At 42.1% G+C, this 23,049-nt stretch overlaps 1 protein-coding gene across 3 annotated transcripts in view; it reads left to right on the forward strand.

Moving 5' to 3' along the window:
• ZFAND3 (zinc finger AN1-type containing 3) overlaps positions 1-18,264 on the forward strand; it is a 269,631-nt gene extending 251,367 nt beyond the window's left edge. For all 3 annotated transcript variants that reach the window (XM_059716965.1, XM_059716951.1, XM_019483049.2), the window contains one exon: positions 11,098-18,264. In XM_059716965.1, coding sequence (XP_059572948.1) covers positions 11,098-11,252 — 155 coding nt within the window. In that variant the 3' untranslated portion in view covers positions 11,253-18,264. The remainder of the gene's footprint in view (positions 1-11,097) is intronic.
• Positions 18,265-23,049: the final 4,785 nt, after the last annotated feature.

The raw sequence follows: 23,049 nt of genomic DNA on the forward strand, positions 1-23,049 counted from the left end.
GCTATGACAATTGCACTCCTTCAAAATAACAGAATTCTCAAAATGCAACAAAGCATGTGACTGGTAGGATAGAGGTTCTCAGCTGAGAGGTTCTGTGCAACAATTCTGATAAATCCATGATTTGCACTCCCTTAGAAAGTACTGCAGAACCTTCAGTTAAAGCTTTTTCATTATAACCACAATAATACTGCTATTAATCATTCTTTCACCCTTGTCCTCCAAAAAGGTAAACAAACCCCCATAAAACCAGATTCTTTTCCAAGCAGATGTCTATCCCAAAAAGGAGAGCAGCCAGAGAAATTGGTCAGCTGGAAACTAACTGATACACTCTTCACTATTAGGAAGATGCTCAAAGACTGCATTGGTAGATGGCAGTGTAAACCTGTGGTAAAAGAAAGCTGAGCTGTCTCACAATATTCCTGTTAATGTGTACAGTCTCTTGGAGACTGTACAGGAATATATACTGGCTTTACAGTATCAGATACCACAGTTCCAGTAGGATGAGGCCAAACTTTCATTCACAGAGGATCTCTAATGGCAACAACTGCTGTTCATATCATACTCCAGTTTGGGAAGGGTCTAGGTTATTGGCACTTGAGAGTACCATTACAGACAGTTTGACTGTCTTTATCGGTTTTCCAATATTTCTGTCCTCAGCAACTGGGCAGTAATTTGCAAATATACGTCCAATAAATATGTGTTTCTTTACTTTGCTGTCCAGACTTTCATGTTTCCTGGACCAGTGAGAAGTAGGCAGGGAAAAATCATAGGCACGGATTCCTTCTTCAGAGTCTGAATTGGCATATGTTTCAGGCAGTCTAACCTTACTGCATTGCATCTGGATGCTATAAAACTTTTCTCCTCTGCCCCACTCCCTTGTTGTGAATCAGTGGTCAGTTTCGGAGAAGAGAAGGTATCAGTTTGGTGGGGTTTTTTATTGACATGGAATATTATTGCTACCATTAGGTAATGATGGAGCGTGTTTCCAATGCATATTTACATTCTGTCGAGGACATGTAAAAGGACTGAAAAGTTGCACTTTATAAATCTAAAGGGGGAGAAAAAAAAGTAAGGAGCTTGACTAAAATTTTAGTGCTAGATTTTCAAGAATTCAGAACTGAACAGTTCCTTTGGAGGCAGCTAAACACATGGCCAAACTTTCAAAAGAGCACGGCACCCACATGTTCCTGTTCTTTTCTAGATACCTATAGAATGATACAAAAATAGGGCTGGCAGAAACCTGAATCACCTAGTCATCTAGTCCAACCCTGTAATCAGGGCAGGATCATCTCTTCTCCAGTCATCCCAATGAAATATTTGTTCAACCTGCACTTAAACACTTCCAGTGATTCCATAGGCTCTCTTAGTGATCTGGTCCAGTGCTAAAATACCCCATACTTAGGGAAGTTCTTCCTAATACCCAGTTTCTTCTGTTGCAGTTCAAGACCATTACCTTGTCCAAGAAGAGTCTATCACCATCCCCTTTCTAGCAACTCTTATACTTGAAGATTGTTGTCAAATTCTACTCAATCTTCTTTTCTTCAGACTAAATAACTTTCTTCCAACCTTTCTTTGTAAGTCTAAAAAACATGACCCCTAATACTGCTCTCCGCTGCACTCTTCCAATTTATCCACATCTTTCTTGCAGGGTGATGCCCAAAGCTGGAGCAAAGTACTTCAGGTGAGGCCTCGCCAGTGCTGAACAGAATGAAAGAATCTTTCCGTTAACTTGCAGGCCACGTTCTTGTTAACACATGCTTTTGGCTTTTTTTGCAACAAGAGCTTACTGTTGCCTCAAGTTCAGCTTATGATCCACTGTAACCTCAAGGTCTTTGTCTGCAGTACTGCAGCTTAGCCAGGAATTCCCCAGTTTGTATTTGATTGTTTTATCAGTCAAGTTCACAGAACTTTGTTTGCTTTTATTCAGTTCTGATGAGTTGTGGGTGCTGACCAGTCTCAAAAATATTTTTCTAAATGCCTTAAGAAAGGTATTTCCATTGCAATGGAAATAAGTTTAAATGCAAGTTGTTGATATGTGAATTTACTACTTTTGCCCTGAGCAACCTTAATACTGGGCAGTGACTTCACAGTGTATGTACTGCACAGACCAGGACAAAAAGGGTTGCTGCCCCTGAGAGTTTACAGTCTTTGTAGAAAACAGATGTGTGCAATACTGCTATCCTGCTTGTCATGCAGCTCTGAAACTGAGACGTAACCTTTGATCTTCCTTAAGGTCCTTACCTCTAAGCCATGTTTGTCCTGCTCATTTGCTCTGGATCAGGTCTTTAAGATGTAGCTTGTCCTGTATATCTGCGCAGCTAAAACTTCTGTCCAAGTTCTTATCTCATGCTGCAGTTACTGCAGTATTCTTTTCCGTGGCTTAACAAATGCCCTTTCCTACTTGCATCTATTCAGAATGCTGCTGCATAAGTGATTTTTTTTCCAAAATCTTTAATTCACTCGTATAACCCCCTCTCTTTGAACCCTGCCACTGGCTTCCTCTTCTCTCTTTCCTCCAACACATTACTTTTCTAGTTCTTGAGTAGGAAGAAATCTGTAGAGCAATGGTTCTCAACCTTTTTAGACTCAAGGTTCCCCTTGGAACATGTCAGCTCATAGCTTTTGACTATGGAAAAAAATAATTGAGCAAGTTTTCTGTTGCAAAGAACTCCGAAAGATCTCAACAGTACATAATGTTATTGATGCTTGGGATTCCTATTTAAAATCTCTGGGTTTATCTTGTGAATCACATATAGGTGCTAGCACGCCTAACAGTACTAATATTGTGCAGCACCCCACACACCCTTAAAAGGATCTTCTGATACTCCAGGATGCTGTGGCCTTTGTGAGAGTGGTTTCAGTGGCATACAAGGAGCTGAAGCCGGCTTGCAAAGGGTCTTAGCTGGAATTGGAAAGATCTTCAGTTATCACAGCATGCTTGAGGCATTAAGAGAGAAAAGGGAGATGAGACAATAGTGGAAGAGGCCATGGATATCTTTGGGGTTTTTGTTTTTGTTTGGGGGGTGGTTTAAGAATGGAGAGACTAAAGCAGGGGTGGGCAAAATACTGCCAGCAGACTGGTTCCAGTCTGCTAAGGGATTTTGTCTGACCTGCAGCAGGTTTCTTGATCCTCTCCAGCCCAGGTGCAGGGGGCACCTCAGGCTGTGGCACGTGCAACCAGTCCTGCTGGCCCAGGCGCACAGTAGCGCTGGGGCAGTGCAGCAGCCAGACTTACCTCCTGGCAGCCCCTGCAGCAGCTCCTTCTTGCTGTCACTGCTAGTCTGTTGCTGCTGCTAGACTCAGCCCAGCTGCCTGGGCAACCCAGCCCAGGCACCCTGCATCCACCACTCAGGGCAAAGCCACAATCTGCTGCCCGCACGTTCCTGCAACTGGCACCAGTTCCATGGGCAGGGGCATGAGGAGAGTGGATCATGGCTCTGCCCCCAGCCCTGTGCTGTCATGGCCTCGCCACCCCAGCCCCACCTGCCCATCCTGCTCTCTACCCACCTGCTGCCCCATCCCATTCTCCCAGCTGAGCAGAGCCACTTGAGGATTTTTTGTGAGCTGTTAGGGAGGCAGGTGCTGACCCAGCTCACCAAGATTCCCCAAGTGACTCTCCAGCCCAAATAATTGCCTATCCCTGGAGGAAAGGGTGAAGTGAAAGAACCAGATGTGGGGAAAGGGCAAGGAGAAGAAGGGGGATGGGATGAGAGGGTTTGAGTGAGATCAGGAGATGGCATGAGCTAATCATTGCCAGGACAAGTGGAAGGGCTAGAGGAGGAAAACAGATGTAAACCTTCTCTGCAGAAGAGAAAGGAAGAGGATGGGGAAAGGTCACTTTGTGGTTGTTTTTCAATTTTCTCTTGGAAGAAATCAACAGGAATTTTTCCTATGCACATAAGAGCTGGACATACATTTACCATCTGCATATATAAATGTAATTTCACTCCCTAAAGCATATTGGGATGTTGACATTTTGCAGTTATTTTAGCCTCTATTTTATGTGCACACATAGACTTTATATAGAAATCTGCATAAACACTGGCACATGAACCCTGAGATAATACTGCACTTCAGTAAGTAATTTTTGCAGTACCTTCATCTCTAAGGCTTCTAGGTATTTTTAGGTTCTGCTTCAACCTCTGTCGATTAGAATTTCAAATCAGTAAGAAAGTGTAAAATTTCTTGCAAGAGAAGTGAAGAAGCGGGAGCATTTAGCGCAGAACTCTGCACAAGAACAAGTTCTGCTGCTTTGTTAGGGCCAGTTTTCCAGAGGCTCCAAAAGGAGTGTCTGTAAGGAAACAAATGTTTTAATTAAAATTTGGAAGTGGCACGAGCTGAAAATTCTGGCAGCTTTGAACTTGTAGCTTTTCACTCAAAAATAAAGCTAACAAACAACAGCAGTAGTGTGAAGTGAGAACTGAATTTAAAATGACAAGCACTCTGACTCCAGATGTGAATCTTTGGCTTTATTTCCATTCACCTACCTAAGGAAGTTTCCTTGTCAAAAGCTGCAAAGTGAGTCAGTGTCATATGTATACTCATAGGGTCCACTTTGAGTACCTTGTTGAATATGGTCAGAGTCACTTTGCATAACTGCATCATAATGCCCAGGATTCTGTCTTCAGCTAATATTTCAAGAGGAACTTGCTCTGACTGCTGAACCGGATCTGAACTTGACCAATGTTTTCAAATTTATGAACCAGAAAATACTGAGTTACAATTTTTATAGCACTTTACATTCAGGTGCTTTATGTCCTTTTACACTAATGATGATATTTTAGCAATTGTGTCAATTGAAGGCTTTGGAAATACTAAAATAAAACTGCACCCAAGTGTGATGGGTCTACAGACTTAACCATTTGCCGCACTTGCTATAAAAAGTCTGGTCTAAGTCCAAATGTTTCCCATTCCCATAAAACAAAAGTATAGAAGTGCTGGAAGTCATGCAGTTATTAAAGGGCATTTGGAGCAGCTAGCAGTTGTTTTTTTGATAATGTATACCAGAACCTTTGTGGCAGGGACATTGTAGCTTAAATACCACTAAGACATCCCATAAGTTATGAGCTACATAAATGCTTAACCATTTGGTTTGCCTCTTGCACTGCAACATAATATTCTTTGCTATCTTTTCAAACTGTGCTCATAAAGAGCGAGCCTTGTCATGGCAGGTTTGGGATTCCTAAACTTAATGACTGGCATCCAGAAATGTTTTAAATCATTTATACTATGCTAGTTGATCAAAGGAATTCTCATATAGATATTTATATACCTTAGGACTGCCTGAAATTCTCCAATAGAGTTTAGTAGTAGAGGGTTAGGGTTTGCTTGTTATTTCTAACAGCATAGGCAGATTCTTGTGCTTCAGCTCTTGGCTTATACACCCACACTACTTTAGCATTTAGACGATATCATTGGAAGTGATCTCCTTCTTTTGAACATTTCAAGGTCTCTCCCAGCCCTTAATTCCTATGATTCTCTGATTCTATGATGATTGATGCCATTTAGGGAAATTAGGGACCCTCCAACATTTGATTCTGGCTTTTCCTCTCATAAGTTAGCATGCAGTTTATTTTGCTTCTAGCATATCAGGATCATCAGCTGTTTCACCAACTTATTGTTTTTATAAGTAAAACTAAATGTCAGGAGTCATACATGGTTTTTTTTCCTGTCTTGATGGAAATTTGTACTGTAGTTTATTCTGTGTTCCATGCAGCTGAGCTAAAGAACTGTTCAGCATTTCATCATCCCATCATAAGAAGAAAAGCCTGTTGTGCTCTCCCATTTTGACTATAGAAAGTTGCTTCGGTGACTTTCCATCTGAAATATCCTTTTGTGAGACTAGTTCCCCAGCAAAGATAAAGGGAGGCACAGACTTCACAGCTGCTTCCAGGTGGCCTTAGACTTTTTCTCAGCGATGCTTCCATGCTTGTTCAGTTTCCCCGGGAAAGGTTTAAGTAATTGTAGAGATGGATATTATGTTGAGTGTGGTCTTAGCCTAGCATTTTGATTAATGTCAGAAAACCTTCGCTTTGATGATGATGGTTGCAGGCAGTAACTGCATTTAGTGCATACTTTTTATGTTTTTCCACTTCAGTTGCATCTCTTATGCTGCATTAGAGGACTGAGGCATAGACATAGTACATAGCTTAATCCTGGCACAAGCAGAGAGGAATTTGCGGTGCACTTATTATAATTAATTAGGAATTTGTAGTAGACTGAAATCTGCCACACTTGGAGCTGGAGTCTTTTATTTGGCCTTGTTTTGGATATAACTCTGTTTAGCTAAATTAACCTTAGCTGATAGAATTTTTCCCTCCAACAAAAAGTTATTTATTTTGCTGGTTAGTTATAGTGTGCTAAGAGAGGCATTTCTGAAGCAAAATCCTTTAGGAGACACAACCTGTATCCAATATCTCCCAGTAACGAACTTAGCAGTAAGTATACCACAAGAGCTCATTAATCTAACTCTGCTTTCCAACCAAGAGGGAGCACCTGCTTCTCAAGAGACAGAATTTCATCTCTAAATCTGGATTGGTTTTAAGGATCAGAACAGAGGTAAATGTATTGGCCTTCTGTCCCAGTGTGTGCAAGTTAATAACGTAACTGCTGTCAAAGCTGGTCCTGAGACTGGAACACGCATGCTACATAGCGCCCATTCTGATCTCCCAGGCCCCTGAACCAGGGAGAAAACAGCAACAATAATATGATTGGGAATTAATAAAAAAAATTCTTCAAAACTGTGTTCCTACAAAATTTGCTCTAGTAGGGTGATGCATAGGTCATTCAAAATCTTCAGGCAAAACTTCCAAAAACGTCCATTCCACTGTCAGAAGTGACTTTGGAGTAGTGGGATAGTTTCATAGTTTGTAGGGTCAGAAGGGACCTGAGCAGATCATCAAGTCTGACGCCCTGCCCTGGGCAGGAAAGAAAGTTGGGGTCAAATGACCCTGGCTAAATGATTATCCAGCCTCCTTTTGAAGACCCCCCCAGGTAGGAGCGAGCACCACTCCCCTTGGAAGTTGGTTCCAGATCCTAGCCGCCCTGACTGTGAAGTAGCACTTCCTGATGTCCAGCCTGAACCTACTCTCAGTCAACTTGTGGCCGTTATTCCTAGTTGCTCCTGGTAGTGCTCGGGGGAACAGGGATTCTCCTGTACCCCGCTGGCCCCCCTGGTAAGTTTATAGACGGCCACCAGATCCCCTCTCAGCCTTCTTTTGTGGAGGCTGAACAGGTTCAGGTCTCATAGACTCTCCTTATAGGGCCTGCCCCGATGCCCCCTGACCATGCGAGTGGCCTCCTCTGGACCCTCTCGATGCTGGCCACATCCCTCCTGAAGTGCGGCGCCCAGAACTGGATGCAGTACTCCACCTGCGGCCTGACCAATGTCGCATTGAGGGGGAAATCCTACTTCCAGTTTGAGAAATGACTTGAGTACTTTTTGAGAACTGTATTCTTTGCATTGAATTTTGAAATAGGCATGTATAAAAGAAAAAATTAATGTGTCTGCAATCTAGTCTTATATGAATGTTAACAAAAAATCATCCTGTGTTGGATGTCACTTAATTCTGGGGTATTTTTCAGTTGCTGGCACTGTCAATCACTGTTCTATGGAAACAGCTTTTAAAATTTCTATACAGGTTTTAAATATTTCTCACAGTTCTAAAAAAGCAAAAGGTTTAGCAAGAAAGAATTGGTGATGGAAGGGGAAAAGGTTAGATCATTCCTAGATCCACAGGAGTAGCTTGCCTCAATTCTAAATGAACAACATTAACTCAGAAGAAGCAGTGGCACAGACAGTTCAATGCATTTCTGTGTAAGGACACATAAATTGGACACCAGTGCAGAAAATACGAATTGTATCCCTTTATTTAGAATCCTGTGTGCAGCGCTGACCGCAGCGTCTCAAAAAGGAGGTTGCACAATTAGAGGGGTTTAGAAGTACACAATAAAAGTGTCATTCTAGGCCACAGCAATGGTCCATCAAGCCCAGTGGCTGTAGTAGATGCTTTAGAGCAGTGGGAACCAACCTTTTTGGCAGATGTCACAAATTAGCCCTGCACCCTCCCCAAGTGCCACTCCAATCCCCTTTCTCTGCCCAAGCTGCTGCTCTGCTTTCTACTTTTTCCCCTGTACTCTCTGCCTGATTTATTGCTTTGCTTCCTACTTCCTACCCTTTGCTGTTTGCCTAATGTGCTGCTCTGCTTCTAGCTTTATTAGCTGCATTTACAACATCTCGTGGAAACTAGTTCCACAAGTTAACTATGCATTATGTGAAATTGGCAATAAGAATGATCAGGGCAAGAAAGAATGTTTGCATGTAGAGAATGAAAGATGGGGCTCATTTAACTTAAAAAGAAGAGAAAATAACAGGGAGCATAATAAAGTTATATAAAAGGACCAGTCTAGAGCAGACTGAGAGCTTCTGTTTCTCCTGTCTTGGAACACAAGAACAAAAGGACATTCATGAAGTTGAGATTTGACTGAAACTAGTTGAGGAAAATGCTTGATGCAAAATGCATGATTAAAATATTATCACACGAGGAGGACGAAGCCAAGAACTTAGCAAGATGCCAAGAGGGATTGGGCATTTATACAGATAATAAGAATATCCAAAATTTTTTTATTAGCGCTAACCAAAAAAAAAAACCCCAGACCTTGGCAAAGGCTGTAAAACCTTCAGAGAGGCTTCTGGGTGGACAGGTGATCCACAGATTCCTGTAACAGGATATTCTTCCTCCTTCTCTAATGGTTGTCACTGTTGGAAACTTGACTGGAACTTTGGGCGGACCAGTCTAGCAATTCCTATGTTCTTATGCCCCCAGTTGGCTTAAAACAGCTAACTACATCTCTGCTCTGATGCAGCAGCCTGAAGTCTCTCGTATCAGTGACTGGAGAAAGGGAAGCAATCTCCAGTCATCCCTGGGAAATTCCCTGTTGCACAGTCTTTGAGAAAATCTAGCAAGAGGCCCATTAGGCATCAGATCAAATATTAAAGGACATTCTCATTTTAGCCATTTAACCTTGAAAGTTCTTGGGGATTAAGGTTTTCCTCCCACTTGTTTCTGCTGTACACCAGCAATTAGGAATAAAGTGAGATCAGGATGATGACTTTAAAGAGAGAGGTTTTATATCTCAGTTTGCTGTAAATCATTCAGTCCAGCCTGTTAAATAACCTGTACCAGTAAAGATCTTCTTTGTTATTAGTACACCCAGAATTGGTGTCCTACATAAAATAAGAACATAAAGTATAGTGAAGTCTTGTTTTTATAGCAGATGCCATTTAAACTGGGAGCCAAGATAAACCAATTTTGTCTTCAAGCAGTTTTTTTCAGTAATACCCATAACACTTTCTGTATAGTTTTTTTTTTCTTACCTTAATGTAAAGGTAGTCTATTGGTTCTTGTTCTTCTCTAAGCAGTGGTCTGTAAAACAGTTTTAGAAGTCTGAAATACAAATACTTTTATCTTATTTAAATTAGTAAGTATCACAAGTTTTTTTGTTTTAATATGCTCTGAGAACTTGAGGAAACTTGTAGCAAAGTGTTCTTTGGGATGTGGAACAGTGTCCTTTGGGCCATCTTGCAGGAAGGATTGTGAGACTACACTGCAACTTTTCAATCAGTATAATGGATTATGTCATCCCAGTAGTAGTGTGCTGCTTCTCTGTCACATCATATTGTCCTATTTCTGTTTAGCATTATACAGCAGTTTTAGGCTGCTCGTAGTGTCCGTGTTTGTAGTTGTCATCCTCATTTTACACATAGGGAAGTTAAAGTAGAGGGGTGAGGCCATCTGCTTTTCGTTATAAGTGTCAGAGCCAGTATCTGAAATTAAGACCCAGGCTGTTCATCCCCTTCTACAATAGGAAGGGCTGTGTGCTGAAGGGGCAGCACTCCCCACCTTTGCAAAAGGGTCTGCCTTGAGCAATGGAATGGCATATCCTCTGGAGCAGTGTTTCTTAATCCATGGGGCATGACCCAAAAGTGGGTTGCAAGAATATATGAAAGGGTTGCAAATAAACTTAAAAAGGATTGACAAACTTTCAAAATGGATTCTCCTTTAAAGAGGAAAAATGTGGGGAAACTGTGGCTTTTCCCTTGGAGGCTGGCAGAGCTCCGAGCTGCCTGGGGCCCTCCATCGTCCTCCCCCCAATCCCACACACCCACCCACTACCCCACACACTGGGCAGCTGGAGCCTGTGGGCGGGAGACACTGGGTCGGGACTGGCCATCAATGTTTGCAAATGGGTCGTGATACAAAAAAGGTTGAGAACCACTGCTCCGGAGGACTGAATGGCACTCACTAGCTCTGTTGGAAGGAGGAGGGGGAGAAGATGATCTACCTCATCTACTGAAAGAATGATGATGTGACCTGGCACCTGGAGAAGTCTCTCAGCTTTGATAGGGAGCCAGGGGGTGCCCTGGAGGAAAACAAGGTTCTGACCCTGGAGAGCTGAGTCCTTTACCCAGCTCAGCCATAGACTTTATGTAGCCTGAGGTACGTGGTAAGGGGGAAACAAAGCACTCACTTTTTTTTCAAAAATAATTTCTGATTTTGAGTGCCTCTTGTATTTGGGTCCCCAAACTGAAACCTTATTAGCTGTGTATTTCAGAAGTCCAGCAGAAGCCAGAGGAAGCAGAGGGTTCTTAGTGCCTTGGCAATCAGACCCTCAGTATGGCAAGGTGGACACTCAGATCTCTCTTTGAAAATGTGGGCCTTAATTTCTGCATCACCTTTTAAAAAGAGGAACTTCCCTCCTTCCAAGGAGAGTTGCAAAAGTGAGTTACTACTGTATTGTTTGGACTCCAAAATCAGTGTTCATAAGTTCCATAGAAAATGCTGTATATAAATAATAATCCTACAAATCCTTAACTCCTACTTAACTTCTCGTAATATGTTTGTACAATAAAGCTACAGACCAGTGTCAAAATTAACATTGTTCATAGGCTTTGAGACCATGCAATGAAAGGGAAAGGGAATGCAAAGCTGCCCTGAGTCTCGAAGGTCCAGGAACTCCAAATATAAAGCTGCCTTTCAGCCCTTTAGGATGAGGACAACATTAGCATTAATACTGTTCATTCCTTCTCCTTGGCAGGTTACGTGTTCTGTATGTTACATCGCCTACCCGAACAACACGACTGCACATTTGACCATATGGGACGTGGCCGTGAGGAAGCCATTATGAAAATGGTGAAACTGGACCGGAAAGTAGGGAGATCGTGCCAGCGCATTGGCGAAGGGTGTTCCTGAGTGCAAGACTCTGCAACCAAATGCTGTTCTCTTAGTTCACTAATGTTAGCCTTATTTAGGACAAAATCAGCCAGACACCTTGTACTGGGCAAGTTTCAGACTACAGCCAATCAGTTTCCTTTCTTTAGCCAACCGTCCTGGTACTGTAGTTTAGGGGTTGATGGTGGTTGAAATTGATTTCTGGCTGGTTATTAAGGTGCCTGCTAGCCACTGAATAAAATTAAAACATGAAGAAATACTTTCTCGAGCATGGCTAGTGGATTTAAACAAAACAAACAATCCAAAGGCTTCTATTATTGCTGGAGTCACTTTCAAAGCCTTATGCTGGAAATCTTCCAGCTACAGAGTTAAAACAAGGAGCTGAATAGAAGCTGATGTAAAAGTTTGCTATGCACATAGCTTTCAGACAAACTGTGTTTAATGTGCAGCCTTTCACCTCTTCCCTTCTAATTAATCCTGACAAGGTTGAAACTCCACTAAGAGCAGCCACTGTAGCTGCTATGCCCAGAAGACCTGATTGGTCACTCGTGCCTTCATCGCGTGTGGCTTCTGAGGTTAGGCCATGTCACCAGCATCAGGGATTCTGACAGGGCGGGCATGTCTTTCTGGTTCTTCCAGGAAGCCAAAAAGAGAGGGGGACAGAGATTCTTATGAAAAACTTTTATATCTAACTTGCTATGGAGAACCTGGATTTTTTTTTTTCCGTTTAAATAATCTCACTTAAAGCGAACACCATCCCAGAGCAGTAACCTGTATGCATTTTCTACACGGCATCTTCAGAATTTCTAAGGGTTGTGTGAACAGATTCCATGGTTGTGGTAAACGCTGACCAGTGCAGCCGTTCACACCAGTGAAACCTGATTGGCTCTTGTTTGCCTTTTGCTAAGTGCAGGTATCTGATAATTGATCAAATAAGGCTAATTCACAGCACAGTAGCCATGGCTGGATTCTACAGACTGACTTTCTGTAGCTAGACATATATATTGGGGAAAAAAGGACATTTTGTAGCAAACGGAATTCAGTAACAGTATTGGGGAACAACCAGGAAAGCACCCTTTATCAACTTGAGTTTGTACTCCTCGCTTCCAGAGTGTTAACAAGATAATCAAGTGGGCTATGTCAGCCTTGTTCCTATGCAGCTGAATGCTCTCATGACAATATCTGCCCGCATCTATTGCAAAGCAAGTGTAGCAAGTGAATGTGAAAAGCATTACGTGGAATAGACAGCACTGGATCTGTTGTTCAGACCTATGGTTCTGTATTGTGGTCTGTCATATTGAGCTGAACTGCACAGATCTCGTTAGTTTGTAGCAAAAAATATTTCAGCATGTCTCCTGCTGCAGACAAAGTTTATGCAGGTACAGAGGATTTGTGTTGATGCGGCCTGGTCTAGTCCTGTGTGGATTTTGTTTCCCAACACAAATTAATAAGGCATTAACAATCAGGTAATTCAGTAGGACATCTGGGATAGGGAAGGACTTTGTATTGTCTTGAAATATTGGGCAGGTGTAAACCATTCAAGAGGTGACAATGAATTGTCACTCCGAAAACTGGTGTGTGTGGGGTGGGGAGAGCCGAAGTCATCTTGTATTCTCTTTGTTTTAAAAGTAAATGATTCCTTACAGGCCAAATGATACTGTTATTTTGGTAGCCGGCTAGAAGCATTTAACAAGGAGACAATTTAAAAATATATATATACTCAGCATCTGACTGTATTAGTGTAAATTAACCCTGAAGCAAATCAGAAATGTCCCATCATTATAAAATGCAAGCTATGGAAAAGGCTAACTGAGTTTGTTTGGAGGTTTTTTTATTATTATTATTATTATTATCCCAAGCTATGAAATTGGCAGTAGAAATTCCAGCGACATGCTGTATTTTCAGGAAATGGTCCCACCTCATCCTGGTGAGAGGGACAATGCCAGGATATTCTTTACATTTGCCATGAGTTTAAAAACCATGAATTTCAGCTGCTGCTGGGATAGGCACTTTCTTTTCCTCTCAAATCCTAGCATAGCATTTGATGGGCATTCTGATTTATATGCGAGACTTTTCCGCATTAATACTGAAGATGCTATTTGTTCTTCCTTAATCTTTTCTTTAACCCTGTTACAGGTGCATAGTTGGTTTCAAGGTGGCTCTTGAGAGAACACTACTCATAGTTCATGTGGGTTATGGACAATGTTCACTTTAAAAAAAATTAAAAAGTGGGGGGAAGGGTTGTTCCTTTGCAGTATCTGTTCTGTGAAGTTTGTTAAACGTAAAGAAAGCTTAAGTTCTTGTATCTTTAAAGAAAATCTTATTTAACCCTTTTGTGTTCTAGATTTACTTACACATGTAGCCTAGAGCTCAGTTTTTAGTTTAACATTGTGAAAATATTAAAAAAAAAAAAATCTTGTAACTTTATTCTTTTTCCTCCTGCTAAAAAAAAAATTAAACCAATCAGATTAAAGTTTGAATTCCTTTCTGACTATTCCAACAAGGATTGTGATCTGCACTGTTTCTGCTAAGGTTTGTGTATGAAATGTGAATAAGGGAAAAATCAGGCACTGGGCTAGTGATTATAGTTGATGGGGAGTGGACAGCATGCTTTTTTGCCAGTCTCTGGGGTTGGCACTAATGCAGGGTTCAAGGTTAGCCATTTCTTTTATGAGCAAATCTTGTTAAGTCTACTGTAACTTCAGTATTGGAAAATAACATTTTGAGGGTAGTTACTTATACCAATCAAAGGAATTTATTTGCTTGTAAGTCCTCTACACAGAGTGCTGCGCTGTTACAGCGGCAGGTAGATAAAGAATGTCCTCTAAAGTACATTTTTGATTAATTTGGACAGGTTTCCACTCCCTCCCCCACTCACCTATAGTAGCTATCTTCTGAATGCGAAATTCCATAGTTTATGGAATGTGTTCATAATTGGTAATTAGCTGATAGACTGCATAGCTTGGATTTTACCCCTCATTTAGATGTCTAAAAACACACAGCCATTTGAATACCAGTAGTATGTTTTAAGCACATAGATGGAATGTCAGGATGGAATTTGGCTAATTTCTTTAAATTCAGTTTGGCATTGAAACGATGCTTGAAAATCATGGGATGTGTACCCCTATTTTCCCCCCTCCAATGAACACAGTGCTTTCAAACAAAATTGTGTTCTGTGGTTCTTGTGCACCACTCCAGTAGTGTGGGAGTAAGAGCTATCAGGCTTATTTTTGGTCTAGTCAGCCAATATTTCCAAGAAAATTAAATCCCCTGGCAAAAAGGAGCATCAAGACCCACCTCTCCAAATCCTCACTTGTGGTATCCACTTCCTGCCTTTAAATAGTTGTTGTTTTTATCAAGGGAATTAATTTTATGCTGAGGAAAATGAGGGACTCCCAGCAGTGGTTATATCTGGGCAATATGTAGGCTGGCATTGCACAAGTATCCCGCTGTATTTATGCCAACATACCTTTAGTCTGATTGTGTAAATGTTAGCTGTTCTAGGGATACAGCAACAGAAAAAAAATATTTTTTTAATGAAAAATGTGGCAGAGTATTTTATGACGAATGTGTCTGGATCAGTTGTAATCTCCAGGCCTCTTTTCCTGCATTCAGTTAATTTTATGGCATGAACCCAATGATATAGAATAAAAATAATCATCTCTCTCCTCCTATGATGCATGATGTATTTGTGCCTAGCTCTCAAAGGTGCAAAGATACATGCATTATCCCAATCCTGTACTTAAGTGTTGAAGCCCTAAAAGACGAAAATGGGATCCGTGTTTATAAAATGTGAACTCTGGAAGCCTTAGCAAAATTTCTAAAAGCACTCAAAGTGTATACCCATCTGCATGCTATTTATATATCTAGACAGAGCAACCAAGTAACTTCCATTTGTCACTTGATTTGTTAACTAAAATTGTTGGTTATTTGTAGGACAATAGAGAAGAGGTTTAAGCCAATGTGCTTTGTTTACATCATTGCCATCAAATTCATCAGCATCTCCTCCTTCCTTTTGATATGAATATTGAGCCAACTTGTCACCTACCAGTTCTTTAGTTTATTTTCTAACTTTTAAATTGTGATATATGGCACCAGCTTCCTAGCAGCAGAATTGTTTGATCTGGGGTTTTTTAAAACCATATTTGAACCAAAACAACCAATATGATTCCACAAATGAGGCAATATATGACAGTGTTAATAGAAATTTTGCCTCCGTTCTTAGCATGCAAGAACACAACCTCTTCTAACATGATGAGCAGCTAACTCTTCTTGATTCATCTAACTGGGACTGCAGCCCACTGTTATGACCAGGGATCCTGGTTTTCTCTTTATTTAAAAAAAAAAAATTAAAATCCCCAATTTTTAGATTAAAAAAAGTAACCCAAAATCCACATTTTTCTGTGATCAAAATGAAATACCACTTTTTATATATACACTAGCAAATTGCCTGTCAAAAATGATTGGGGGTCAGGGTGGTGGGGACAGATCCCAGCATTGGGCCCAGTGACCCTGCTCTCCCCTCTTCCCGTGCTAGTCCAGCCCCGCCCACTTCAGGCCCAACTCTGTCCCCCCCAGCAGCTTTCGTTCAGGGCTGCTCCCCCTCATTCCACCCCCCTGCAGCAGTCTTGCCCCTGCTTTGGGACCGGGTCCACCCCCCCCCACCCTTGCTCCTGCTGCTATGTGGCCAGGGCTGCTGCTCCTCCGGTCCCCCGCTGTTTCAGCTGTTCTTCCCCCCCCACACACACACACGCACCCTCCCCTGCTCTGGAGCTGGGCCCATGTCCGCACCCCCTGCCTGCCACTTTCGGCCGGGGCCTGTTCCTCGCCCCCCAACTCCCCTCAGCTTTGGGTCCAGGCCTGTTGCCCCCTGCGGCTGCCATCATGCCCGTGCCGCCACCACCACCCCGCGCATGCAAGCCGCAGGCCCGATGGAGCAGCGCGGGCATGGGGTGGCAGCCGCAGGGTGGTGGCTGTGGCTACCAGTAACCAGCCCCTCCTCTCCCTTCTGCTTCCATGCCAGCTCTTGTTGGGGGTGAGAGGGGGGTGCTTTAGCCCCTGGCTCCAGGGAGCAGCCTCACCCCCCGGCTCCATCCCCTGTGTTTTGACAGGGCTCTGGTCCCTGCCGTCCCCCTCTGCCTCCAAGGGGCAAGGTGGGGGGCAGGCTCCGTAGGCCTTCCCCCCCCCCCAAAGTCTCCACTGTCATGATGGTGCTCCACTGTCTGTTCTATCCATCTAGAGCACTCTGATTGGCTGCCAAGACAGCCAGTCAGAGTGCAAATAAAGCGTTATGGACAGACAGACTAAGGCTTTTATAATATTAGAATATTACACCACTAACATATATGTGGCGTTTCATTTTAATTACGGAAACATATGGATTTTGGGTTACTTTTTCTAACCAAAAAATTGGGGTGTCTTTTATTATCAGAGAAAATTAAGATCCCTGGTTATGACTGGATGGGAAAGTTCTTGCTTTTAGATGTATTACTTCTGCTATAATGGGTTTGTTTTTTATATCCTTTGAAATTTGCTGCTACTACTATAGGGTCACAAACTGAATCAAAGTCAGCATCAAAAAGGTATTGGCTCTAACTGTGTATCAAGCAGGTAGGCAGCATAATGATCACTTAATTTTTCTGTTGCATGATTTTTGTCTATTTATTTTTATTTTCTCTTGAGCATTTGTAAGTAAACTTGGTTCAGTATTCTTACCAGCAGCTTAGGTGGGAGTTTTTTCATTTCTTTTTTTAATGTTATGGTGGTTGCTCTTGGGATCAGGCAATGTAGAACTCTCATTCTGTATATTTTGAGTGGACTAAACTACAGGTATAACCAGTGAAATCAATGTTGCGTTTTGCATCCAAAAGATAAACGCTCACAAATATTAGTATGGTTGCTGATCAAAATGCCTTTTTGCAGATTTGAAGATCCTTCTGGTGAGATTTAATAGAAGATGCCCACTGAGTACAACAATTGAATGCTGTACTAAATAATGCTGAAATATGGTTGCTGATGCGTGCAGTTCTCGTCACTTTTGACACGCAGTAAGAAAGCTGTCAGATTTTCAGCACTGCCTAGGAAGAGCTGCACTCTTTGGGTAGGCCATCCTTAGCACAGAAAGTGTGAATATTAATCAACAAAGCCAAGCACAGTTTTCAGATGAGCTGTGCTTTCAGTTGCAATTAAAATCTTTTGTGGACCCAGTTTATTGATGACTAGGGACCTACTTAACTCGTGGTGAGACAAAGCCATTTTTGTGGCTTTGTCCCAGGGGGAAGGAGGGATGATGAGGTGGCCGCCGTCTTGACTGCTGGCTGCTCTTCGTCCAGCTCTGCCCCTCAGCACTGATTGGTGGATTGGCCCTGGAGGGAAAGAGTGAGGACAAGATGGTGGCTGCCCCCTTTATGCTGCCCCACCAGCCAACACCTTCCTCTCCTAGACAAGATGTGAGGCCTGCCTGGGAGGGGAAGACTTAATGAAAAATAAATAAATAAATTACTAAGTTGTTTTTTTTTTATTATTTTGCAAGCAAGCCTGGATTTCAGTTTCGCAGAAACTGCGATTTAGGTAGGTCCCTATTGATGGCATTTAAACTTGTTGACACTGTCTGTGCTATGCTTAACTGTATATTGAAATGAGTAAATACTAGTTTTGGAATTGTTACTATGAATTTGGTGATGAATACCATCAACATGAGTATTGCTCCATGTATCACACGTGACCCACCTCAGGAGGCTGAATGAGAGCACCACATCCTTTCACGTCTTTCATGTCAGCAGGCAGAATACTTCTGGCAAGATGATTCCAGCTTGGAACTCTGTAAAGTGGATGCAAGTTCTAGAAAACATCATAAGAATTTGCAGCTCTGTGAAATTATGTATTGCTGGCATATGTATAGTCAAGTTCATTTTCTCTCATCAGTAAAAACCTCTTAATACCAAGGCATCCTTGCAATAGGAGTTTTTTAATGCTTGAAGCACGTGGAATAACAAAGCTCTTATTAGAAGGCGAATAAATGGACTTAGCTTCACTTTCACTGTCACTTGTATCTTCCTTAACAGACTGCTTTGTGATGGTGCAAACCAGCTTGCCCTTTCTTGCTGTTTGATTGCTAGAGTCTATCCTTAATAGCAGCTGGGCACCCAGTGCAAGAATTCAACAATTTTCTCTGTTCATCCCTACATGTGCTGGGTGCATTAACGGGAATGTCCCTTGCAAATCAAGAGAAGTAATTCTTTTGCTCTGTTCAGCACTGGTGTGAGGCCTTATCTGGATTACAGTTTTGGGTACCATACTTCAACTGGATGCGACTGGAAAGAGTCCAGTGGAGGACCAAAACAAGAATTAGAGGCCAGGAAAACATGGCTTATGAGAAAAGGCTGAAAGAGCATTATTTAGTTTGGAGAAGAGAAGGTGGGGGGAGAGGGAGGTTATATGATAACAGTCTTCAAATACCTGCAGGACAATTTTAGAGAAGATAGAGATGGGCTTTTCTGTGGTCATAGAGGACAGGACCAGGAGCAATGGCTTCAAGCTGCAGCAGAAGAAATTTAGGTTAGAGTTTAGGAGGAACTTTCCAACTATGAGGGTGGTCGAGCATTGGAACCGTCTACCCAGAGAAGCTGTGAAATCTCCATATCTGGAAATGTGCAAGAGCAGGTTGGACAGACGCTTGTCTAGGATGGTTTGGTTTGGGGATGATCATGCTTTTGTCAGGGGGCTGGACTAGATGAGCTTTGGAGGTCCCTTCCAGCCCTACTTTCCTATGACCCTATGCCACATACTCAAAATACCAGAATTTAACTTTCACATTTTTACTGTCTTCATTTCTAAAGGAAATGACCATGTATAAATGATTTTGGCTTTCTTGGTTTCTCCACAATGTATTAATGTCTGTCTTGCTGAAATGGTGGTTCTTGGAAGGATGTGTCTAGATTATGAAGTATATCTGATCATACCAGCCACTAGCTATTCTGTTTCTAATTGGTACTGTTACAGAAGATTCTACCCAATCGAAATGATTTCAGGCATGCTTTTACCTCCCTTGGGTACCTTTACCAGCTCCTAAGTCCCACAGAGGACAGGGGCATGTGGCCTCTCCTCGCTGCAAGCATCATGGGACTTTGCAGTCCTGGGCATATGCAGCCTATGCCACCTTGGGAATATTTGCTTTCTAGACTCCTGAATGGTACTGCCAGAAATCCATGAAGTTAGCCAGGAGAATGCTCCAAAACTAATGGTGGACAAGGTTCATTGGGTAAATCTGATATCTTTTATTAGACCAACTCAATAAAAATATCAGATTTACCCAGAGAACCTTGTCTGGCTATGTCCTTAGACCAACACAGCTACAACCTATACCTCTCCAAAACTAATAGCATAGAGCAGTTCCTGCAGCAGGTACTGTATGCTACTGCGGAGGGGGGTGACAGGAGGCAGCACAATCAGGACAGCATCAGGGAGGGGCTTGCTGCCCTGTATATGGGGATGTTGTACTATGATCGTGCATGTGGAGTGAGGAATCTAGTGCACTGACTTCTGTGGGTGCATCAGGATGCATTCAAAATAGGGCAAGTTCGTGTATCGGGGCATTCTGTACCTGCTTGAATACTTGACAATACCTGACTAGATCCAAATAAACAACTTCCTGGCTTGCACTGCTAAACTGCCACAGCCACTTGTACTGCAGCATAAGGGCCCAACTGGAGCGCCAGCGCTCCATCAATGTGGGCTTTAAATTTGCACCTTGTCTTGTTTTCCAGTAAATTCCCTTGGGTGGACAAGCTCTCATGTTAAAGCAGCTGAATGAGTTCTTGAATCTTTCCCATGCCTACATCCTTGAGGATTTGCATAAAACCATTGTCTAGTGATTGCTTTTTTCTGACTCTGTTTTGGTCCTGTTCCAGTGTTGCTTTTATCTCTTCTTTTTGCCAACCCCCGGTATGCAAGATAAAGCAGGGTGAACTCAGGGCTTTGTTCTTGGAAGTCCCAGGCACACTGGCCTTTATTGAGGGGCTCTGCATCCAAGGAGATCAGAGCCACCATGGAGGCATGCCCAAAGTGAATGTGCACTCTGGCTTTTTCACAGCATGCTTTCAAACCCCTAGAGATAGACCAGGCACCAAACTGTACCATACCTACACTTCCTCCAAGCTGTATATGCAAGTCTACAACAAGAAAAGTATCACAAAAGCAAGAACAGAGGATATGCATCTCTCAAAACACATTTTATTCATATCCACATATTGTCAGAAGTTAGCCCAGGCCATGAAGGTAGAGAGGCCTTCAACCAAATGCCAAACCATGCTGTGACTTTGCTGTGTTGCTGTTGTAATCGGAAACAGCAGCCTATTTTCTCTTTAGCACCAAAAAGCATTTGAATAGTGCACTTACTGGCTGATTCAGCATCTGGAACACTATTTATATGCAAAGTAAATAAAATGAGATCTTGGTCATAGTTGGTCTAAAACAGATGCAGGGTTTTCTTGGGGTTTTTTGTTGGATTTTTTTTTTTACTATTTAATGGGTATTAAATTTTGCTAGAAGAGCTTCCTCTTTTCCATGATGCTTGCAGTAGTTCGTCTTCCAAAGCAATGGGTAGTTTTTCTTGTCAAAGGATACAAATTGTACACCTAATTTCAAAGAGAACAAGCATAACAAACAATGGGAAAAGGTTGCTGAAAGTGTTGTAAAATAAATAAAATAACCAGTAATTGCATTCTGTAGAAGAAAAGACCTTTCTTTCTACAGTTGCAGGGTTTGAAGGTATTGATTTAATCACAAGCACAGGGTTTCTTTCTGCTGTGTTTGTGCAAAGTAAAATGAAGCCAACACTGTTCAAGGGTGCAGCATGCAGAAATGAAATGAAATTAAATGAAGGAAAAGGCATCTGTCCCAGGAAGAGTTTCCTAAAACTGAGGCCTATGAAATTCTGGTGGGTAGTCTCTCTAAAAAAAAAAAAAAAAAAAAAAAGTGCTGGAAGCCCAAGTGGATCTAGGAACAGTAATGACCTGCCCTAGCTAGAGATCAGGGTAGAACGGTCAGATCAGATGGTGCTTTTCCAATTCCAGTGACTCTGGCTGTGCCATATTTGAGACAGCGGATTGGTGACCAAAGCTGCTTGGGATGTATTCAAAGTCCTTGACCCTTTTTTATTTTTTAAACTCACAGACTTGTCAGAAAGGGTGCTGAAGAGAAGCGATCTACTGTATTGTTAAGGTAGTGTAATAGTGGTGTAGCCACGATGATCCAGAATTTGTGCAAGAAGCAAGGATTTCTTGGGGTGATATCTTTTATCAAACCAACTGATATAGTTGGTCTTGCATTCAAAAGCTTGTTTAGCTTTGTCCCAACTACATAGTTGGTCCAATAAAAGATACAACCCTAAGAATTCCTTGCTTCATAATGGAAGTTAAGAAAGGAGGGGCCTATTCTTGGAGTCTCTAGAAAGAACGTTTGCTCTGTACTGCAATCCATCTTCATCCTGTATTATTCAGTCTGTCTTGGCCTTCCCGACTTCCTTAATGCTTTACGTTTTTAAATACTGTGTCTCAATTTCCTGTGCAGCATAGTGTAAAATGTTTTTCAAAGGTCCTGTGGGATCGACAGCTGCTAGGGAACAAACTGTTCCCCTGAGACAGAGATTATGTAAGGAGATGTGAAGCCACCCTTGGCTGTGGCTCCCTGTATTTCCTGCTTGCTTGGGGCTGTCACTATAGAACCTCCTCTGTATCCAGTCACTCAGTCATTCAGGACTACATCTCCCCCCAGAAAGTGCCATGCCTTGTTTTGAAATAACGGGGCAGATTGGACCAATATAAGCAATAAGGTAAGAACTAATCTAGGTCGGCATCAGACCAGTACTAGCACACGTTGTTGCTGGCACCAATGCACCTGCAGATTGCAGGAAATAAGGAGCAAAGTCTTCTAAAACATAGGCAGCCCAGGAGTTCTCTGTGTTGCTCACCCTGGCCGGTCCAAGCAGCCCCGGTTTTTCTGGGCTAAGATGATTTCTCTAAACTTTTCTATTCCCTGTGCCCATTATAAAGTCTCACCTGTCATCTTAAAAGTTTAGCAACCCTTTTGGGTGCCTCCAAGTCCATCTTTTATTATGCATCATTACTTTCTGAGTATACTGTAAATGAGAGGGCATGGTGATTAGAGACCATCACTTCCATTGATGTCATCAGCAAGATTTTCACTGCCGGTAGAGCTGCCCATCCGTAAATGAAGTTCTCAGTTACTATTGGGCTGCTGACATTTAAAAGATGATGCTCCTTCCCAGAGCTATGTCTACCACAGGCATGAGAAGTGCCACTCAGCATGTACTACTTGAAAGCACTCCCTTAAAGAACCTTTCTCAGCTCTTTCTAACGTTCTCTGCATGGTCTGGTCCGTACTTGAACTTGATCAAGTTGCCAGTACACACTTGACATATGGAAGTATGAGGGGAAAAGACATGCAATTCATATTAGAAGTGGGTCAGCCTTTAAATATTTAATAGAGCTAGAAGACACCATTAAACACTGACTAGTCACCTAGACAAAGGTATGTGGAGGCTAGCTTTTTCCTCTTAAAAGCTGTAAATAAATTTACATCTATCATTAATACAGCATTAAAAATGAAATATCAAACTATCAGGCACTGAAATGTCAGGTAATTCTAAAGGTTAAACTTTCTAATGCAGCATTAACTGCCACAATGTGGATAATGCATTTTACTCTGTTATCCCTCAGTGAGAATCATGATATATCACCATATGTTTACTGATCTATAAAGGCTGATGTATATACATTTAGAAACCATAGGTCAAATG

Source organism: Alligator mississippiensis, chromosome 1 (assembly GCF_030867095.1).
Source record: "Alligator mississippiensis isolate rAllMis1 chromosome 1, rAllMis1, whole genome shotgun sequence".
Taxonomy (NCBI): domain Eukaryota; kingdom Metazoa; phylum Chordata; order Crocodylia; family Alligatoridae; genus Alligator; species Alligator mississippiensis.